This window comes from Nelumbo lutea, chromosome 7 (assembly GCF_056320005.1).
Source record: "Nelumbo lutea isolate HS-2025 chromosome 7, American lotus-T2T, whole genome shotgun sequence".
Classification (NCBI taxonomy): domain Eukaryota; kingdom Viridiplantae; phylum Streptophyta; class Magnoliopsida; order Proteales; family Nelumbonaceae; genus Nelumbo; species Nelumbo lutea.
Window position 1 is genome coordinate 38,702,450 of NC_142690.1, and position 21,589 is coordinate 38,724,038.

Consider the following 21,589-nt stretch of genomic DNA (forward strand, 5'->3'; position numbering starts at 1 on the left):
GGAACTTCGTCTCTACTACGCATAGGGAATATCCATGTATAGCGAGGGTAGTCATCGATCAATGTGATATAGTAGTAGGCCCCCATACATCAGAATACACAACATGAAAAGGAACACTTGATCTTTTATTATTTGAGTGAAAAGTTGTTCTACATTGTTTGCTCAACTGACACGTTTGACACCGGAACTCTGAAACTGAACATGACATAAATAAAACCGGATACAAAGACATTACTATTTCAAAAGAAACATGACCTAATCGACTATGCCACAAAAAAAATTGACTCTTATTTGACTGACTATGTGAATCTGAGGATGACACCGAGAGACCAGCTTTGTTGTCGAGAATGTAGAGACCATCCACTAGGCTCCCTCTACCAATCGTCCTCCTAGAGGTTAGGTCCTGAAAAACACATGAGCCAAGAAAAAAGGTTATAATGCAGTTTAAAGAGCTTGTGATACTACTAATTGAAAGCAAATTTATAGGAAGTTGAGGGACATGCAATACACAATTCAGGTTAATGCCATGGGGAAGAGATATTGATCCTTGGCCTGCAATGGAGGAGAATGAGCCATCTACAAGCCTCACTTTATCCCTTCCTGGCAAAAGGCTATAAGTCTGAAACAAGTTCGGCTTACCGGTCATGTGGTTAGAGGCCCCTGAGTCAATGATCCAAGGGAAACCGGTGGGAGTGACATGGAATGCAGAAGTCGTATTACCTGATGTAGATGCAAATGAAGTAGAAGTACCAGTGACTGAGCTATCCATCTGTTGCAAGGCCCTACCATAAGACTCCGAGTGGTCTCTGAAGGAATTCATTATATCTTCCTTGGGGTCAGAATTATTAAGGTGGTCTCGGGTAGTACCGGCAACCTGAGTATTTTGGGTTGCCACATGTGTTGCATTATGTGTTGTGTTCATCTTCTTCTGACCTTTCCCTTTACCCTGTTCTTGGTTCTTCACTACCCACTTGGGTTTCCCGTGAATGTCCCAACATGTGTCACGTATATGCCGTGAGCGCTGGCAGTGGGTGCAAAACAACTTGTCTTTATCATTAGCCTTCTTGGTGTCACTTTTCTTCCCCATGTTGTTATTACTCATCGCAGCCAAAGCAACTTGTTGCTCCCCCTCAGATGTAACCATCACACTCCGCCTACTTTCTTCTGATTGAACAAGGGAGTATACCTCGTGAACCGACGACAACTCTTTGCTTCCTAGGATCTGAACTCTCAAAGGTTCATAGGTAGGGTTCAGTCCCAACAAGAAGGCAAACACACGCTACTGAGAAACCAACTTTCTGTAGGCCTTAGCATCGTCATCATGTTTCCACTCTATAGCCTGATAATGATCCAATTATTTCCATATGGAAGTAAGGGCTGAATAATAGGAAGACAAACTACGATTTACCTGTTTACAGGTTGAGGATTCAGCTTGCAACTGGTAAACCTTGGCATAATGCCTTTGCTCAGAATATGTAGTTTTGGCATGTTCCCATCAGGTTCCATGGCTGCAAGGAGCCAAGACATCACCATACTATTTTCTTGGTCTAACCTATCATGTACAACGGTCTCACTCTTGGGTTCTTTCACCCTTCCATTTATGTAACCAGCTTTTCCCCTTGTTGTTACATAAAGTTTTACACTTTTAGCCCACTCCAGGTAGTTTAGGCCATTTAAAGGGGTAATGGGCATGGGAAACATCATGTTTTCACCTCCTATACTAGTTGTGCTGCGGGTCGGTGTAACTAACTGATAACATCTTCTCTTCATGGAGAGAGAGAGACGAGAGAGAGAAAGAGAAGAAGAGGAAGATACGATTGAGAGAAAAAGAAAACCCACCCTTGGCTGCCGCCAGTTCATTATTTATATTAACTTAATATAAAAAGAATGGAAATTACAAGTATGCCCTTGGCGGTACTCCCTAGAAACAAACTAATAAGAAAGAAAGAAAATAACTAACTGATAGCATCTTAAGAGGACAACCCACTAACAGTAACTATAAAATAACAATTAAATAATCCTCACAACAATAGTTATTTCGGTTTGTTATTTAGGCTTTATTATTAGTTTATTTGCCATGTAAGCAATAAGGGCAATTCAGCCCTTCTACAATTGGTCAACATATATAAATATTAAGAGTGGGTCGGCAAATAAATATATCAACCCTCTCTCTTTTCAAAATCTCTTCGTGTGCTTCTTCTCTTCTCTCCTCTTCTTCTTCTCTTCTGAAATTTCTTCATTCTTTTTCTTTGAATTCAAGACTGATTATAGTCTTGATCGATTACTTGGTATCAGAGCCGAATTAGGAGCTCTTATGTTAGTCTAATTAGATTGATTACATGAGAATCTCCTAGGTTTAGAAGTTTTTCAACAAAGAAGGAGGATTGGCTGATTCTTGGAGGTTATTGGTACTGTGCGGTTGCTACTTAGAATCCTCAAGATTATGGTTTTGCATCAGACAGAAGGTGGTGGCCAGAGATTTTCTTTCATAAATTAAGTTTTTTCTTGAGAATAACCTTGAAAAAGATCATCTTGGTCTATTCTAAGAGGTGCGGTTGGAAAATCTTTGTTTTTTTCTTTAGGGTTTTGAGAGAAAACCCTAAAATTCAGAACTGTTGTTGGTTTCAGATCAGATTTTGAACTGGTTTCATACAAAAATCTGTTTTCTTTGTTCTTTGGAAGACCTTGGCCGGCTGTTATCAGTTGTTTGGTTGGTGTTTTTCTATTACAGTAGTTTAAAAAGTTTTTTATTATTAATTCTTGACCAAGAATGGAGTTCAAGAATCAGGGGGGAGGTGTTTTTGGGACTAGCAATTCTGGTAACATGTCTGAGAATGCCTTTTAGATTACAACTGTGAAGTTTGATGGATCAAACTACCTAGAATGGGCTCAATCGACCATGATGGCTATTGGGGGTAGAGGAAAACTCAACTACTTGTTGGGAGATGTGAAAGAACCATTCAAGGAGGACCAAACTTATACCAAATGGGTTTAGGAGAACTATTTGGTTATGACATGGTTGTGCAACACTATGCCGCCACATATCAGCCGGAACTATTTGTGGGAAAAAACAACCAAGGAAATCTAGGATGTCATGGAAGAGACTTACTCCCAACCCCTTAATGTTGCTTGGGCTTATGAATTGAAGTGTGAGGTTGACAACCTTAAGAAAGGAGAGAAACCAGTCTCGATTTACTTCTCTACCTTGAAATTTCTATGGCATGAAATTGACCACCTAGAAACACTTGATTGGGAAAGTTAGAAGGATGCACAAACTCATAGAAAGCAAGTTGAAATTAATAGGGTTTTTGAATTCCTAGCTGGTCTGAAACTTGACTATGATATTGTGAGGCAGTAAATACTAACAAGGGACAATGTGACCTTATCTCAACCCTACTCCTTAGTGCATAATGAAGAGACTAGGAGAAAGGTTATGATGCAACATCAGCCCTTCCCACCAGCCTTGGCAGCAGTTAAACCTAAGTCTGGGGGTGATATGGAGAGGGATATAAAGAAAGAAGATAAGCGGGATCTAGTGTGTGAAAATTGCAAGAAACATAAGCATGCTCAAGACACATGTTGGAAGCTGCACCTTCATCTAGTTCCAGAAAAATTGGAGAACAAAAGGGGTAATGCTAATATGGCTGTTAATACTGATTCTACATCCTCATCGGGCACAAAAGGCACGCCTTTAGACACCCTAACTGCTGTCTGGGCTGCCCTGACTCAGTTGGAAAAGGAAGTTGGGAATTCAGCTCAATCATCTCAGCCACCATCAGTTCCTCCCACATCAACCTTTGCTCATTCAAGTACTCGGGCCTCAGCTTATCATGCTTCAGCTCCAGGTAACACTGAACATTGTTGGGTAATAGACTCAGGTGCATCTGACTATATGACTATCTTGCTATCACTATTCACTACCTATCACTTATCTTCTGGTAGAGATAAAGTGTCCATTGCTGATGGTTCCATTGTTCCCATTTCTGTCCAGGGAGACATCAAGTTGTCTAATACCATTTCCTTATCTTCAGTTCTACATGTTCCTAAACTTAATACTAACTTGCTTTCAGTCAGTAGTATTACGAAACATCAGAATTTTTCAGTAACTTTTTTCCCTGACCGATGTGTTTTTCAAGACTTGGAGACAAGGAAGGTGATTGGGGCTGGCCGTGAAACGAATGAGATCTATCTTCTTGGAGAGAGTTCTCATTGGGAAGATTGTGAAGATAAGAAGTCTTTTGTTTCTCAGTCTGTTAGTCAGGTTATGCTTTGGCATAATAGGTTTGGTCATTTATTCTTTCGGTCTTTGAAGAGTTTGTTTCCAAATATGTTCAAGTTTGTTCAGATGCCTAATTTGAGATGTGAGAGTTGTGAGCTTGCAAAGCATTGTAGAACATCTTATTCATTGAGTAATAAAAGTAGTAATTCTTTTGATATTGTGCATATCGATGTTTGGGTCCCGTATCACATCACTACTATGGGGGGATACAGATATTTCTTGTTGTTTGTTGATGACTATACCTGTTTTTTTTTTGTTTACCTTATGCGTTCTCGAGATGAGGTTCCTGTTTTGACTTAGATCTTTCATCAGATGATTTTAATCCAGTTTGGGGTTAAAGTCAAAATCAAAATCTTCAGATCCGATAATGCGAAAGAATACTTTACTAACTCATTAGCCTCTTATTTGCTTGATCATGGGATTATTCACCAAAGTACTTGTCCTTATACACCACAGTAGAATGGGGTTGTTGAGAGGAAGAATATGCACATATTGGAGGTGGCTAGAAGCATTATGTTTAACTCCAATGTGCCTATTCGTTTCTAGGGAGATGCTATTCTTACAACAGTGTATCTCATTAATCGAGTTCCATCATGGGTTCTTAACATGAAGCTTCCATTTACCCTTCTATACCCCGATAAAGAATTGTTTACTATTCCCCTTAAAACCTTTGGTTGCACTTGCTTTGTTTAGATTCTTGGAACTCATCGTTCCAAATTTGATCCTAAGGCCTCCAAATGTATTTTTCTCGGTTATGCACAAACTCAAAAGGGTTATTGCGGCTATGAACCTACTTCTGGGAGGAGATTTGTCTCGATGGATGTTACCTTCTTTGAGGAGGTACCCTATTACCCTAAGGTTTCTCCTCAGGGGGAGAGTAGTGAGAGTGGGGTTAACTCATCAGAAGTTCTTCTACCTGTTCTATTGAGTGATGAGAAATGTAATGGAGAGGGTTGTCAAAGGTGTCTGGATTTGAGAGTCTATCACAAGCGGTGGAGGCAGGTTGATTTTGGTCATCAGCAGTTCAGGCCAGCTCCAGTTCCTTCTGCAGATCCAGATCCAGATACCACAATCCCTTTATTAGATCCAAGTCCCTCTAAGATACCTTCCACTGTTGCACCCTTACCTCCTTTGGATGACCTTGACTTCCATTGACCTTGACTTCCATTGCAGTCCGTAAAGGCAAACGGCGTTGCGCCACATCCACAACTCACTGCATTTCTCAGTTTTTGTCCTATGATCACCCGTCGCCCTCTTACAGGTCCTTTCTCACATCCATTGCTGATATTCCTATCCCAGAGCAATGCAAGAAGCCTTGTCAATTCCTGAGTGGAAAGATGCAATGAAGGTTGAGATGGATGCTCTTTTGGGAAATAATACGTGGGAGCTAGTTGACCAGCCTAAAGGGAAGAAACCAATTGGATGTAGATGGGTATTTACTGTGAAACATAATGTTGATAGTTTCATTGAAAGGTATAAGGCCCGATTAGTTGCAAAGGGATTTACTCAGACTTATGGTATAGACTACTTGGAGACATTTGCTCCAGTAGCAAAGATGACCACTATTAGAGTTTTGTTATCCCTTGCAGCCATTTACTCTTGGCCCTTGTTTCAAATAGATGTTAAAAATGCCTTCCTCAATGGAGACTTACAAGAAGAAGTTTACATGCAGTTACCTCCTGGATTTTATGATGCAGAGACATGAAAAAAGGTTTGCTGGTTGAATAAAGCCTTGTATGGACTAAAGCAGTCCCCTAGAGCTTGGTTTGATAGATTCAAACAAGCCCTTGAAAAATTCGGTTATGTACAGGCCCAGTCGGACCATACATTGTTCATTAAGAGAGTGGACTCTTCCTTGACTTTACTTGCTGTATATGTGGATGATATTGTAGTGACAGGGAATTATAACTGTGAAATTGAGTCTCTTAAACAACTTCATCAAGAGTTTGAGGTGAAAGATCTTGGAGAGCTACCGATACTTCTTGGGTATTGAGGTAGCTAGATCTAAACATGGGATTTTTGTTTCTCAAATAAAGTATGTTTTAGATCTATTAGAAGAAAGTGGAAAGTTGGGTGTTAAGCCTACAGATACACCTATTGAACAGAATCACAAGATCAGTGCAGAGAGTGGAGAGCCACTTGAAGACAAAGTTATGTTCCTACGGTTAGTTGGAAAACTCCTCTATTTTTGTTGCACACGACTAAACATCAGTTACGCAGTCAGCGTCGACAGTCAATATATGCACTCTCCTAGAACTACTCACCTCCTTGCAGTTGAGAGGATATTAGCATACTTGAAGAGATGTCCAGGTAAAGGTATATTATTCAAGAATAATGATCACATGAAGATAGAGGTTTATACAGATGCTGATTGGGCTGGGAGTGTTGATGATAGAAGGTCTACATCTGGATATTGTGCCTTTGTAGGAGGTAACCTTGTCTCCTGGAGGAGTAAGAAACAAAGTGTTGTTTCTTGTTCTAGTGCTGAAGCTGAATATAGATCTATGGCTAATGGTGTGGTTGAAATCCTATGGCTGAAGTCATTATTTGAGGAATTGGGTATTGCTTATGAGAAGCCCTTAATGTTGTATTGTGATAATTGGGCTGCTATAAATATAGCTCATAATCTGGTACAACATGACAGAACTAAGCATATTGAAGTAGACCGACATTTTGCAAAGAAAGGGTTTCGTCTTAAGAAGTGTCTCTCGTATATCACCTCTAGCATGTAGCTCACAGATCTTCTCACCAAGGCTGTTCCAAGGAAGAAGTTAGAGGCAAACCTATGCAAGTTGGGAATGACAAATATGTATTCCCAACTTGAGGGGGAGTGTAGAGAACATTGATGTGGACCCCACTACTGTGGTCTCCACTATGTTCGTATGGCAACATATTTTTGTTAGTTATGTCAGTGTTAGTTGGTAGTTATTTAGTTTGTTATTTCAGCTTTATTGTTAGTTTATTTGCCATGTAAGCAATAAGGGCAATTCAGCCCTTTTACAATTAGTCAACATATATAAATATTAAGAGTGGGTCAGTGGATAAATATATCAACTCTCTCTCTTTTCAAAATCTCTTCGTGTGCTTCTTCTCTTATCTCATTCTTTTTCTTTGAATTGAAGATTGATTGTAGTCTTGATCGACTACTGAAGTGTGGGAAAAATGCATTCAGAGGCAATTAAAATACACACAAATCATGGGCTCCAACTTCAACAAGATGGTTAAACCACGGATATTTCAATAAGGAGACAAATCTATAGGGAAGTTTGCACCAAGTTGGATAGGACCCTATGTGACCAAGGAATCTCATCTTATGGGATACAATGTGTTGTGGGACCCCCAGACTAATGAACAGGATAAACAATGAAAGGCCTTTCACTTAAATTGTACAATGAAAAATAATGATGTTTTCTTTTCCCAAATGTAAATTGTAAAAATCAGTGAATAAAATTCCTGTTTCTTCATACTTTGCTTCTTGTAATTACATTTATAAATTATTGATATGATAAATAGAAAGAATTTTATCTCTCTCAAATGTGTTTCTCATTATCACATTTATATGATGTCATATGATACACAAAATTTCCTATTGCCTATTGTGAAGAGTGCACACTATATGCATAATGACTTAAAACTTATCCTCAAACTCACACACCATAAAGTGCATAGCAACAACTATATTGATTTTATAGGAAACAACACTAATGCATAGTGTAGGTAGGGAGTTAAGGCTACGTGAGAGTGGTCTCCTTGAAAAACAAAGGAAGACCAGAAGTCGGGAATCAACCAGAAGGTTAGGGCAACGGGGAGCAATAAAACGGTTGGGCAAGATGGGTAGGAAATCTAATGATTGAGTGAATCAATGGTTGAATGAAGCCCCCTCGTTATGAAGAGGGCCCTCATTTTATAAGGAGGGATCCTAAGGTCCTGAAAGGAACCAAAAGTGCTCGATTCCTATTAGGAAGGGGAATATTAGATTCGTTGTCGGTTATTAAGGAGCGCTACTAGGGTTTCACCACGTCTTATGAGATCTCTCAAGCGCTGACTTTCCTTTCACCTGAGGATTCTCATAATCCATGCGTACTACTTCCTTTCGCATCTTACTTAACCGACGGTGCGCTTTATCACGCATGTAACTTAAAATTGCACGTGGGATCGATATTCAACTCCGGTTTACAGCGAATCGCGGTTCTATGATGGTCTTGGGTTCAACACAGGACCGTGCACCTTCGAGGTTCATCGCAGGACCGTGCACATATAAAATTCATTGCAAATTTACATTAACTAAAATCTTTTTTTTTGGGTCATGTCGAGTACAAGTTCATCGCGAACGTGCGATGAATCGTATGTTCATCGCAAGTGTCAAATTAGTTATAAGCTCGTCGCAGGCGACCGATGAGTTATAGACTCATCACAGGCGTCCATGTGGTATCAATTTGGTATCTTTTATACTTTGAAGGACTAAGCGAGCACTATGTACCTACACATAGCATCACAACCAAGCTCAATAATGGTGAAGTGTCTAACCAGGCAACACACTCGATAAGATAATAACTCCAAAAGCCCTAGGTAACCAGTTCCATGCATAACTCCAAAAGCCTTGGGTAACCAGTCCTAGGTATAACTTCAAAAGCCATGGGTAACCAGTCCTAGGAATCACCTCAAAAGCCTTGGGTAACCAGTCCCAGGCATAACATCAAAAGCGCTGGGTAGCTAGTCCTAGGCACATCTACAAAAGCCCTAGGTAAACAGTCCCAGGCGTTACTTCGGCAATTCCTAGTGTGAGTTATTCGACTAACACTAGTTCAATCCTAGGGCAGATATAAGTAAGAAGAAAAGAAGAAGAAGAAGAAGATGAAAAAGACAAGAGGAGAAAAGGTTCGGTCTGAGAAGTAGAAAAGTTACTCTTTTAGCCGACCCACTTTGTATTTATACTCTTTGTATTTAGATTACAAAAGACAAATTTGTCCCCCCATTAAGTATGGGACACATTACTTAAACCCAAACAAAATAGAAAACTCAGCCTTAATTAAATAGACAAATAACTTAACTACCCTTGTATTGTCGATTCTAACACTCCCCCTCAAGTTGGGGAATATATATCATATAGTCCCATGGTTTCAAATGTCGCTAATCTCACCTGACATATGTCGATGTCGAGGCTCATCGACATGAAAATGGATAGTAATATAAAAATTACATTATGACGGTCGACATTTCCTATATTTCGGAAACGTCGACCAAATCGGTCCAAATAACCAAAAAATACAGTTTTTCCTATTATGTCGACAAGATGTCGACTAATGTACATTAAAAATATAATATATTAGTATATTATATTAATATAATATAGTATATTAAATAGATTATTCCATTAATATTTCTATTTAATATTTCAAGTAAAATATTTATAAAAAAATTAACAAATTATAAAAACAAAAGAATAAATTAATTACTTTATGATATAAAACATAAAATATTTTTTAAGTAATAAAATATTAACTAGTTAGTATTTTTTAAAATATTTATTAAAATCAGAAAATGTTTATTAAATTTTATAATAAACCATATTCTACATTTATTATAAAAAATCAGAATAAATTTAATAAAATTTATACTAAATCATAATTTATTATAAATTTAGTTTAAAAATCATAATAAATTCATTGAGTTTTATTAGAAATCAGAATTTATCATAATCTTAATACTGCAAAAAGGAGAATCAGTTTATTAAATTTATAATAAAACATAATGTATTATAACTTTAATATTTAAAAAATCAGAATAAATGTATTTCTAGTTACTAGTGTGAAATAAATATATTAGGATTTATAATAAATCAGAACTAAAAATAAAAAAAGAAAATATCAGATAACCTTGTAAAAACATCAAAATGCATAATAAATCAGTAAATCGCCATTTACTAATTTGTTATTGATCTTAGTTTATTAGCTTTATATAATGGTTGGGAATAAGATAACAGTCTAGAAATATGTATTAATGCTTCTTATCATTTTAAAAAATATATTTTGCATATTTCCACATATTTCATAATATTTCCACAATGTCTCTAATTTTTACAATATTTACCCTTGACATTTCCAACATATGTCCTATATTTTGGTAAGCGACGTTTCCTTCGACATCGACATTTTAAACATTGTATAGTCCCAACTTGTCACATGTGTAATCCACTCTTCCCCGACTCAATTCATCTGTAAACAAATCTACCCATTGGTTTCCTAAACTCACATGAGTTGTATTTATCACTCCACTGATCATCTTTTCTCTTACAAAGTGGCAGTCAACTTCAATATGCTTTGTTCTCTCGTGAAATACTAGATTAGAAGAAATGTGGATTGCAATTTGGTTATCATAGCACAATCTCATGGACTTGTCAATTGAGAACTCCATTTCTTGCAAAAGATTTTTCAGCCACACTAGTTCACATGTAGTATGAGACATGGCCCTTGTATTCAGCTTCAACACTACTTGCTACCACAATTTGTTTCTTGCTCTTCTAAGTTACCAAATTGCCACCAATGAAGGTACAATACCCTATAGTGGACCTCCTGTTGGACACAGATCTGACCCAGTCAGCATTTGTGTACCCCTCAAGTACCTAACAATTCTTAAAATTGCCTCTCAATGTGAAACTTGAGGATGTTGCATAAACTAGCTCACCATGCTTACTGCAAATGATATATATCGGCTGAGTAATAGTCAGGTAGTTCATTTTACCCACCAACCTCCGGTACCTTCTAGGATCATCAAACTCTTCACCTGCATCAATACTCAACTTGACATTTGGTTCCATGGGTGTTTTCAGTCGGTTTGGCACCCACCAACCCTATTTCTTCAAGTAAATCAATGACATACTTTTATCCCTAGGAAATGTTTCAGTTTTCCTAGACATTTTGTGTAGAAGTGATCATGTAGAAAGTTCTTCAACTTGTCAATCCCATTGTTGTCACTGCCAGTTATGACAATATCATCCACATACATCACTAACAAAGTCTTCCTAGTTTTTGATTCATGATTGAGCACAGAATGGTCTACCTGACATTGTTTCATGCCAAAGTCCCTCATTACTTCACTGAATCTGCCAAACCACACCTGTGGAGATTGTTTTAGCTCATAAATCACCTTCTTAAGTTAGCAAACTTTACCATCCTCCCCGTGAGCAACAAACCCTAGTGGTTGCTCCATATATACCTCCTCAACAAGATCACCATGCAAGAAGGCATTTTTATGTCAAGTTGAAAGAGGAGCCAATCATACATTATTGCTGCTAAAGAAATCAACACTCGAACTGAGCCAATCTTAGCCACAGGAGAAAATGTCTCCATATAGTCAACAAGATCCGAGACTTCGTTAGAGTACATAGAATTTGCTTCAGATGTCATGGCTTCAAGCCACTTCTTGGCATCGATGTCCGACATTGCTTCCTAGTAGGTAGTAGGATCATCTTTATGATTGCATTCTCCTAGAGGAAAACTTTCTTCTACACCCTCATGGAAAAATCCATCTAGATAGTGAGAAACTCTACTAGATCTATGCAGAGGTTGTGGGTCTACAGGTTCTTCTTGAACAGGGTCCTCTTGTTGACTTTGCAGGTTCTGGGGCTCTTCAGACAACTCCTCCAGCTGAATTCTTCTTTCTGCACCACCATCTTGAATAAACTCTTTTTCAAGAAAGATAGCATGCCAAATGACAAAGGCTTTCTAATCGGCAGTATCCTAAGGACATTTTGGAATACCCTGCACTTGTTGGCCCTAGGTTCTAACTTGTTCGTCTTAGCGTGGTTAAGATTCGGCTTCCTGCCATGTCACATCTTATTTAGGGTTGTAGGAACAGATTTGGAAGGGCGGTGGTGGTGTTCTCTAGCTTATTTTCAAAGCTAGCCACGCAATCAATGAGGCTGTAGACCTTGTGAGCAAGGATCTCAACGTCACCACCATCCCTGTATTTGTAGCGGGACTCTATATCCTGTGAATGTTCTCCTGTCAGCTCTTCAAATATGGAGGAAAGGTTAGTTTTTCTATCGAGGTTCTCATCATTTTCAATGCCATCTCTATGACCAAACAAGTAATCAGAGATTCTAAATGGGAGTGGGTATGGGAGGTAGGTCTGAAGGACAGAAGAATGGCACTCTGGTTCTCTCTATGACAGCAGTGGTGTCCCTTTGCATGGTCGGGTATTTATTTGTTGTTGTGCTTACGGTATGCCCCTTTCTCAACACGTGTCCCATGAGAGCATTTACTATTCCCACTTCCATCGTCCTACCTCTTGGACCATTGTGCCCCTGGCTTTTTCTTGACATGCTTTTGGGGTCCTGTTTACCGTTCGTGCATGCTGTTTGGCACCCACCTAGATATCTATGCAGATATTGATGATGCCATTTTTTTCACTTAAAGGCAGTATTATGTTGTCAATCTTCTATTGCCACATGTTCTAAATAGGTCAGTCATTGATTGAGAGTAGTTGAGGAGTACATTTTGATGATGCCATTTCTCTGTGTTGAAGTTCAAAACCAGTAGCTTGAAATCATTATAAAATATAGCTCAAGGACTATGACGGAATATATTTCCATGACACATGTAATAGCAAGTGGTTAGTCCTCTCATTCTTAGTAAAAGGATTACAATATTGAGCTGCTTTCTTAAATCTAACTAAAACGTTATTCTGTTAGTCTGTTTTCTTGGTTATATATAATACCTGCATGTGCTTAATTAATTTGTCTGTGATAGGACTGAAACAGAGTATGTAAGTCAGATGCTTACTAAGATTAAACGCTTTGCTCAACATCATGCATGCCATGTTTGGTTTGTAGCACATCCTAGACAGGTCAGGCCAATCTCTGTGTATGTCCTTTTCTTGCAAGTCTGCCACAATTTTCTAACCTTAAAGCTTGTGACAGTTACACCACTGGGTTGGTGGTCCACCTAACCTGTATGATATCAGTGGGAGTGCACATTTTATAAACAAGTGTGATAATGGAATTGTTATTCACCGAAACCGAGATCCACAGGCAGGACCACTGGATCAAGTGCAAGTGAGTGAAAACCTTAGACTTTGAATTTTAATCAATAAGAAAGACGTTTTGATAATTCTTCAATTTTTTTTCCAGATCTGTGTGCGGAAGATACGGAATAAGGTTATAGGAAACATAGGTGATGCCTTCTTGTCATATAATAGGTATGTTAGTTCTTGATGAACTTTCATTGATGTTTCTGTTCAGTATCTGATCATGTATGAGTTCCACAAAGCTTATGATTTGTAGCCTGCAGATTAAATTCTAAAATTTGTACATAAAACACTTATTTAAGTACACTTACATAGAGCTAGAAGTACCCATTTTACCTCGTGATGAGATTCTTCCATGTCTAGCAATTGCCATTGAAGTAAGATGCTTATATTTATGCCTGAAATTTCATTTTCCTTTCAACACTGAAGATTGTTTCCATTTTTTATGTTTATATGAACAGGACCACAGGTGAATTTAAGGACATTGATGAGACTCCAAGCAAGAACTAAATTCCAAGCAGAAGATAAAGACTAGTACGCCTGATTTGCCGATGTCAGGGTTTGCAAGGTTCTATTTCTTTCTTTCATTTTTGTATCACCAAGATCCTTGAATTACTGAAGTTGGAGCGAATGTGCACCCTTCTGGAACCTTGATGAAGATTCTAGCGAAGCCCAGAAAAATGAGTACCCTGGCCATTTGATGGATAAGTGTAAACGGGTTTGCACACGAGGAAAAATGAGTACCATTCCATTTTGTTTTTTAAGGTTTGTAGCCGTTTGCTTCCTAGATTTCCACTAAAAATATAAAAAGCTTTGGTAACAGAGAAATTCCATGGCCTTTTATCATTAGGATTTTCATTTTTCTTTATTTTCTTCTTGTTGACATATTCTTTCTCGTGTAAATGAGGAAATATTCAATTAGTCCGTGACTGGCTTTTCTTTCTCCCCATATTCTTTCTTGTTGACAATTTATCCCTTTGGTTCTCTCTCTCCCCTCTTCATTCTATTGCCAGTTTGCCACTACAGTCAATACAGGTGTGCAAGGGAGTGATCGAAAGAGTCGGTCTAACCTGGATTTGTAACAATCACCATCACCTTAGCAAGTGAGATAAAAAACAGATTAAGATGGCATGTGCACAGAAGACTGCGTTAATTAGAAGTGATTTGTTATATATTGAAAGGGCTACAAGAGCTCGGAGTAGGCCAAAAAAAAAAACGTATGTTTACATCGTAAGAAATGATTTAAGCACTCTAATTTCACGGGATATGAGATTTAACGAGAACAGGAGGCATAAAAGTGGTTATTCGAAATCCCTCCTTACAATCTGAGTCGTGAAACCCTAGGTGTCTTCTTTCTCCTCCATCATGTCGAATCCCAATACTGATGCCTCTAGTGGGTAGAGTAGACCTTCGCAGCTGTTCTCTCTAAGCTTTCTCCCATCGATACCCCTTCTTTGGACGTCCCAGACTCCCGGTTTTTCCTTCCATGCTGAAACAAGGTGAGCCAGTGGTGGTTTTTCCTGATGATAACTTGCTGCAATCGTACGTCTTTTTCAAGTGGGCCTTGATCGGTAAGTCATAAGTGCATGCATGGAAGACATTCTCTTCCTGCGTTAAAAGAATTTATCTGCAAATCTATTTTCGTCAAAGGAGTTTTGGGTTACTGCTTTGGACTCGGAGCAAATCCTAATCACATTCTTGAAGGAGGAAGACTACTTGAAGCTTTGGTTGAGAGATTTTTTTCACATAAAAATCTTTTACATTTCGTTTCTTTAAATGGGTACCCAACTTCGAACTAGGCTAGGAGCCAAGCATCGTTCCTCCTGTTTGGATAAATTCCCTTACCTGCTAGTGAACTTTTACGTTGAAGCTTTACTTCGATCCATTGCCCAAGCAATAGGTCTAGTGTTGAAGTTTGATCAGATCACTGTTACCCTCTCTAGGATGATGGCGGCTAGGGTCTGTCGGTCTGGATCTTCAATCTCATCCAAGTACTGTGAGTCTTGCTACTGTAGAGTATGAGAAATTGCTAGAGTACTATGAGTCTTGCTACAAGATAGGCCACAATGCTTCTTGTATAGACACAATAAGCAAAAAAAATAAGACAGGCGCCAATGCAACATGTAAAGAAGAACGCGGATCCAAAACCCACTCAAGAAAAAGAGTGGGTGTTGGTGCGAGACCCCAAGAAAGGTGAAAGAATTGTGACTATTGCTGAAGAAGCCAGGTTGTCCGATGTTTGCACTCCGCATGAAAGTTGAAATAATAACTGCTTAGTAGGATGATGATTTGCCCCAGCCTATCAGCCAAGATCCTTCCTCTAATGTTCTTGGTAACGCTGATGATCTTCTTTCTTCCTTGCCTAGCCGTGGCCAATCATCTGATGATTCTTTTTTGTGTGGGAAGAAAGATGATAATTTTCAAACTCTTATCACATAGGAAGATCGATCTCAGGACAGTTACAGTCAATGAATTCAGAGTTCCAAGCCAAAGTTGGCCCTCGTGTACATGACTTACAAAACACAGCAGCAACAGAAGCAATTCTCGATCCAAACCAGACTTCTGCTACTGAAACTCACATGGCTTCGACCTTCTCTGAAGGTTAAGTCGAGAGATCCAAAGGAGGCAAGAAGAAATCCAATGCCTCGGTTATAAGGAAGGTGATTACTAGGTCCTGTTTGAATTTTGTTTCATTGTAATATGGATATCTTGTTTTGGAATGCTCGGGGTTTGGGGAACAACCCCACTGTCTGGAGATTGAAAAAATTAAAATAGTTACACTCGGTATTGTTGCTACTTGCTATTGCTGGGCCAAAAATTTCTTGGAGGGGTCTTTCCCACATTGCTAGAAGGCTAAATCTAGATTTGTTATTGACTAATTACAGTGACAACCCTTATCCGGTGTTGGTCTGGCCTTCAGACATTAATGTTTCTTTATTGTGTTCGTCTGAATATGCCATTTGCTGTTTAGTAGAAATACCAGGATTATCTCTTTTGTGTTCATTGCTATTCATGCAAAATGCAACTGTGTTGATAGAAGATATATGTGGAAATTTCTTTGTGATTTTATTGGTACTATTCACCTCCCTTATGTGGTCTTGGGAGATTTTAACGCCACTCTTGACCCAGTAGAGAAACTGGGAGGCTTACCACCGAATACTGACTGCTTCCATGAGAGACTTCCAGGACTTTGTTTGTATGGATGGTTTCCAAGATTTGGGTTATGATGTGTGAAAAAGGAATGGACACAAGAATAAAAGGTAATCTTATTGACTCGAGAGGAATAAGTATATATAGACAAACGTACAGTTTGCGATGAGGCTCATGTGTGATGAGATATTGGTAATTCTGTTTAACTGTCGAACAGAATACAATTGTCCAACCAACTTCTTGACAGCTATCTAACAAACTACAGATGTCCATTACATTTGGTTAAGACTTCAATACACCCCCTTCAAGTTGGAGCAGGAGGTGGACGAATGCCCAACTTGGGTAAGCAGGAGTGGAATTGATCACGATCACGATCAAGTGCCTTAGTGAATATATCCGCAGATTGTCCCTTGGAAGATATATGAGTTGTAGTAATAAACTAGATTAAATAAGCTCCCTTACGAAGTGACAATCTATTTTGATATGCTTGGTTCGTTCATGAAAGACTAGATTTGCCGCAATGTATAGCGCTGCCTTGTTATCACAGAAGAACTGCATGGGTTGTAGATGATCAAGTCCAAGATCTGAGAACAATTGTTTGAGCCAAACTAACTCACTTGTTGTGACTGCCATGGATCGAGCGCCTTGTGGTAGGGCAACCTGCCAAATCTGAATCACAATAAGCTCTAATTGTGAAATCACTAGAAGAGGACAAGAATATCCCATGGTCTGGAGAACATCGGAGATACTGCAAAACATGCATTCCTGCATCAAGGTGTGGTTGTCGAGGATCAGACATAAACTGGCCAAAATTGTTGACCGAATAGCTGATTCCAGGCCTTGTAGTGGTTAGATACAACAATTTGCCCACAAGGCGTCGATATTGCATTGGGTCCTTAATGGGAGGACCAGTGCTAGGCTGCATTGGATCCTTAATGAGCTAGGCTAACAATCTGTCATTCCCATGTCTTCAATGATTCCTTTGAGGTATTTTCATTGATTAAGAAAAATGCCTTCAGATGTCCTAATGACTTCAACTCCAAGGAAGTAATGGAGGGCTCAAGATCCTTAATAGGAAAACGGCTTTTGAGATATGTCTTAAGACTGTTAACGTCATTAAGATCATCACTTGCTAGCACTAGATCGACGACATGGGCTAACACTATGAGGGAATGACCAGATTTGTGAAGTGTGAACAGAGTGTTGTCAGGTTTAGATTAACTGAAACCCCATAAATGGGACTTGTTGAGTTTGTAGACCCGATTATCTCCTGGTGGGAGTAGTTCAAGTGTTGGGTCCATGTATATACTTCTTCATGCAATTGTCCATGCAGAAAATCATCATTTACATCCATTTGATGTAGATGCCAATGACAGGTTGTGGAAAGGGCCAATAAGCACCGCACAGTCACAAGTTTTGCTACCAGTGCATGTCTCTATATAATCCACACCCTCAATTTGGGTGTATCCCTTTGCAACTAAACACACCTTGTAGTGTTTGGATGCTATCATCAGGATTGGTTTTCACCTTGAAGATCCATCTACAACCCACAGTAGATTTATTGCTAGGAAGGTTAGTCAATGTCCAGGTTTGAGTGGCTTCGAGGGCTTCCAACTCAACTGCCATTGCTGTTCTCCAATGATTAGGTTTACATGCTTGTTGATATGTGGTGAGTTCTAAATTGGGGACACTGCTAGTAACTTTGGATGGGTTAGGAGTGGTGTCTAAATGGGCCTTTGCAGTGAGGGTTGTTGGGCAATCATAGATGGATAAATGCGTTAGAGGTTGGCACTCTCTTTTGGGTCGAGAGGGGGCACCAATGGAATGATTGTTGTCAACTGGTAACTCAAGTGAAGTATGGGAGAAATCCATGGTAGATTGAATTGTATCATGATTGTTTGTAGATAGGTGATCAGTAGATTGCAACGATTCATATGGGTTAGATGTGACATCATCAGGAGTTGGCAATGGTATGACCAAGCTTTGAACGTCACTAGTGACAAAATTTTGATATGGAAACTGATCCTAAAAAAAACCGGGTGTCTCGCAAGATGAACAGCTTGTTCTCTTCCAAGCTATATATGCGATACCCCTTTTTCCCATGAGGGTAGCCAAGGAACACGCATTTTTGAGTGTGTAAAGAAAATTTGTCTCTCCCTTGCTATAGGGTGCTGGCATAACAGAGGCAACCAAATGTTCTAAGGTGATCATAGGTGGGTGCTTGATGATACAATAGTTCATATGGTGTTTTACCCTTCAAAATCGAATTAGGGAGGTAATTGATGATGTAGGTGTTGGACAGTTATACCCTTAGCTCCAATAAGATTGATGTATCTTTTAACATTTATTATAAATGAATAAAGTACATAATTGATTCATGTCATTGTGGTGTGTTTCTGTGTTTTTACCCATAAACTAGACACTTATGAGAGTCGTGTTAGTTTAAAATCTTCACAGCCGTTTGATTGATCTAGGGAGGTCTATCCTGCCAAGGCTAACACTGATGTGCCACCAAATTGGTTGGAGTGGCTTGTCACAGCTGTCAGGGTGAGACCTGAGGTACATGTAGTGTGGGTTTTCTTGAAACCCTAAACCAGACCAATTTCTAGTATTGCATTGGTCCTTGGAGACAGATGGGCAAAATTGTAAAGTTACACCTAACCCCTAGACTCGATTATGGTACTGCACTAGGTGCCGGATTGGGCTGTCTTTGATATGCCAATCAATGAGATCCTTAGAGGGGGTCAAAATCTGGGTGTGTTGGGGTAGTCTAAGAATTCACTTGAGTGGGTGATCATAGTGACAGAATCAGCTCATTTGTCAAACAAAGTGAGTGATTGGGTAATGCAGTCTCTCTTATGGAAACCTAAACTGTCAGCAGTTGATTTCAAACATTGAGATTTGTTTTTGCAAAATATATATTTATATAGAGATATACGTACATACATACATATATATATAATGGTTTCAAAATGTTTGCCAAAGGTTTTAATTCCCGGAATCCATGTGATTAGAAAGAGCAACACTACACTTTGTAGCCGATGGAGAGGTCCTCTCTTGTCGGGGCAGTGTTTGATCATTATTAATGGAGATTGAGGTGATGGCCAAGTGGCTCAAGTTAATATTCCTAAATATTCTCAAGATCCTTTGCAAGGAATCGATGATCCAATGACTAAGGCAAGGACAAAGAGGATGAAAGAGGCTTTACAAGGCTTAATCATGGAAGTCCATGACAAAGAGGCTATTCTAGAAGATTCTAAGACTGTTCTAGAAGTTTCCAAAGCTTCACCAAGGATAATCACCTATCTTTATGTGCAAGACGATGTGCAAGGCTTAGATCTTGAAGAACAAAGCTTGGAATCCATGACATAAGACCAAGACGCATGGATATGATGAGAAAATGCCAAATCCGCATGCTAAGATGTATTGATGGGCTTGTTTTTGTTTTGTTTTGTTTTACTTTGACTTTTCTATGCTTAGTTGTCATTAATTGTAGTCTTTTAGAAGGATTCCTATATCAAGGCAGATTTGTTTTCCTAAATTAAAGAGATTTTCATTAATTAGGAGTTTCTTTATAAGATTAGAAGTTTCCTTATAAGATAATGGTGTTTACATGCCTATATAAAGGTCACAACTATGTAAAACATGATATTATCAATAATATAGAGGTATTTTCAGCAAGCTTAGCTTTGCCTTCTTGTGTTCTTGGTAGAATACAATATCTTAATTTATCAAAGGAGTGATCAACCTTTGTGGCGTCTTCAAGATTGGATTCTTTAAGGACTTAGTTTCCTTAAGGTTCTAATTTGATCAACTACAACTTGTTTTCTAGCTTCTGGGTGCCCATAACAACTTGATTCAAGAGTTCCTAGAGCAGGTCGTCTAGTGGGTTCTTATCATTTGGTATCAAAGCCTTGTGATGAACTTACAATTTATCTATAATTTTTGAGGACTTTAGCATGGATTTTTATGTCGGTTTTATTAATTTTTGCCTTAATTTAGCTTAATGCTAAGAATAAGTTCAGGGATAATCAATCCAAGAAAAGGAAGGAAAAAGGCAAGAAAAGAAGGTTCAAAAAGACCAATTTCAGTCCAGCCCGGTCGTGGAAGCAAGAGAGAGCACTTCGGCCCAAAAAGAGCAAGTGAATTCCTTGAGAAAACCCAAGAAAATAAAGCCTAGCTATGAGGAGAATTCGGCCCAGCAAGGAAGGCCCATTTTTAGCCCAAATAACAGCCTAGAGTGTAGCCCACATGAGCTCAAAAGCAAGCTAAGTTGTAGCCCAAAAGCAGCCCAAAGGGAGCTAGGAGCGGCAACTCCTAGATGTTTCTTGAAGAGAAGGAGGGAGCACTCTAGAAGGTTCATGAGGGGTGTAATACACCCCATTCTAGAGGCTTCAAGAAGGGGCAAGATCCCCCTTGAAAAACTATATAAGGAGGCCTCTAGGAGGGGAGAAAGTTGTTCAATTGCTTGAGAGGAAAGCTCTCCCACTCTTAGAGGTTCGGCCACCTTGAGAGAAGAGAAGAGAAGAAGGCTAGGCGCAAGGAAGAAGAAGAAGAAGGGCTGAAGGAAGTTCAAGACAAGCAAGCTAGAAGAAGAAGGTGAGTTCGAATTGAGAGTTTGTGATTCAAAGATCTTCTGTAATAAATCATTTGTAGTTTCATTCTCTTTTGATTTGAATTCAGTTTCTTAGTTATATGTTCTTTCTTCTTTCTCCTTGTTTCCATTCTTCCTTGATGTATTTCAGCTTGTAAAATTTCAGTTCAGCAATCTAATTCTTTTTTATTCATTCAAATGGTCATGCATTGTATTTGAAGTTTCTTGAATAAGGGTGTGATTGTAGATTAATTCGGCCAACTAACCTTCAAAACTCAGATCTGAATTCTCAGATCTGAGATTGCAAGATCTGAATTGCTTGAAAGAGAATTCAGATCTGCAATTTTCAGATTGGGCGAATTAATCTACAGCTTGGAATTCCTAGAGTGCTTGAGAGAGACTCTAGGAATTCAGATCTACTATTCAAGAACTGAATTGAGTGCAAGGTTAGAGATAACTTGCACAATTCAGTTGGTGATCAATTCAGATTTGAATTGATGCCTTAGAAGTGTTTGAAGAAATGCATGCATGAGGATTAG

General features: G+C 38.8%; 1 protein-coding gene across 1 annotated transcript in view; it reads left to right on the top strand.

The window, feature by feature from the left end:
- LOC148846144 (toprim domain-containing protein) overlaps positions 1-14,255 on the top strand; it is a 94,380-nt gene extending 80,125 nt beyond the window's left edge. The window contains exons 18-21 of the mRNA XM_088954390.1: positions 13,030-13,126; positions 13,200-13,334; positions 13,410-13,477; positions 13,768-14,255. Coding sequence (XP_088810516.1) covers positions 13,030-13,126; positions 13,200-13,334; positions 13,410-13,477; positions 13,768-13,816 — 349 coding nt within the window. The 3' untranslated portion in view covers positions 13,817-14,255. The remainder of the gene's footprint in view (positions 1-13,029; positions 13,127-13,199; positions 13,335-13,409; positions 13,478-13,767) is intronic.
- Positions 14,256-21,589: the final 7,334 nt, after the last annotated feature.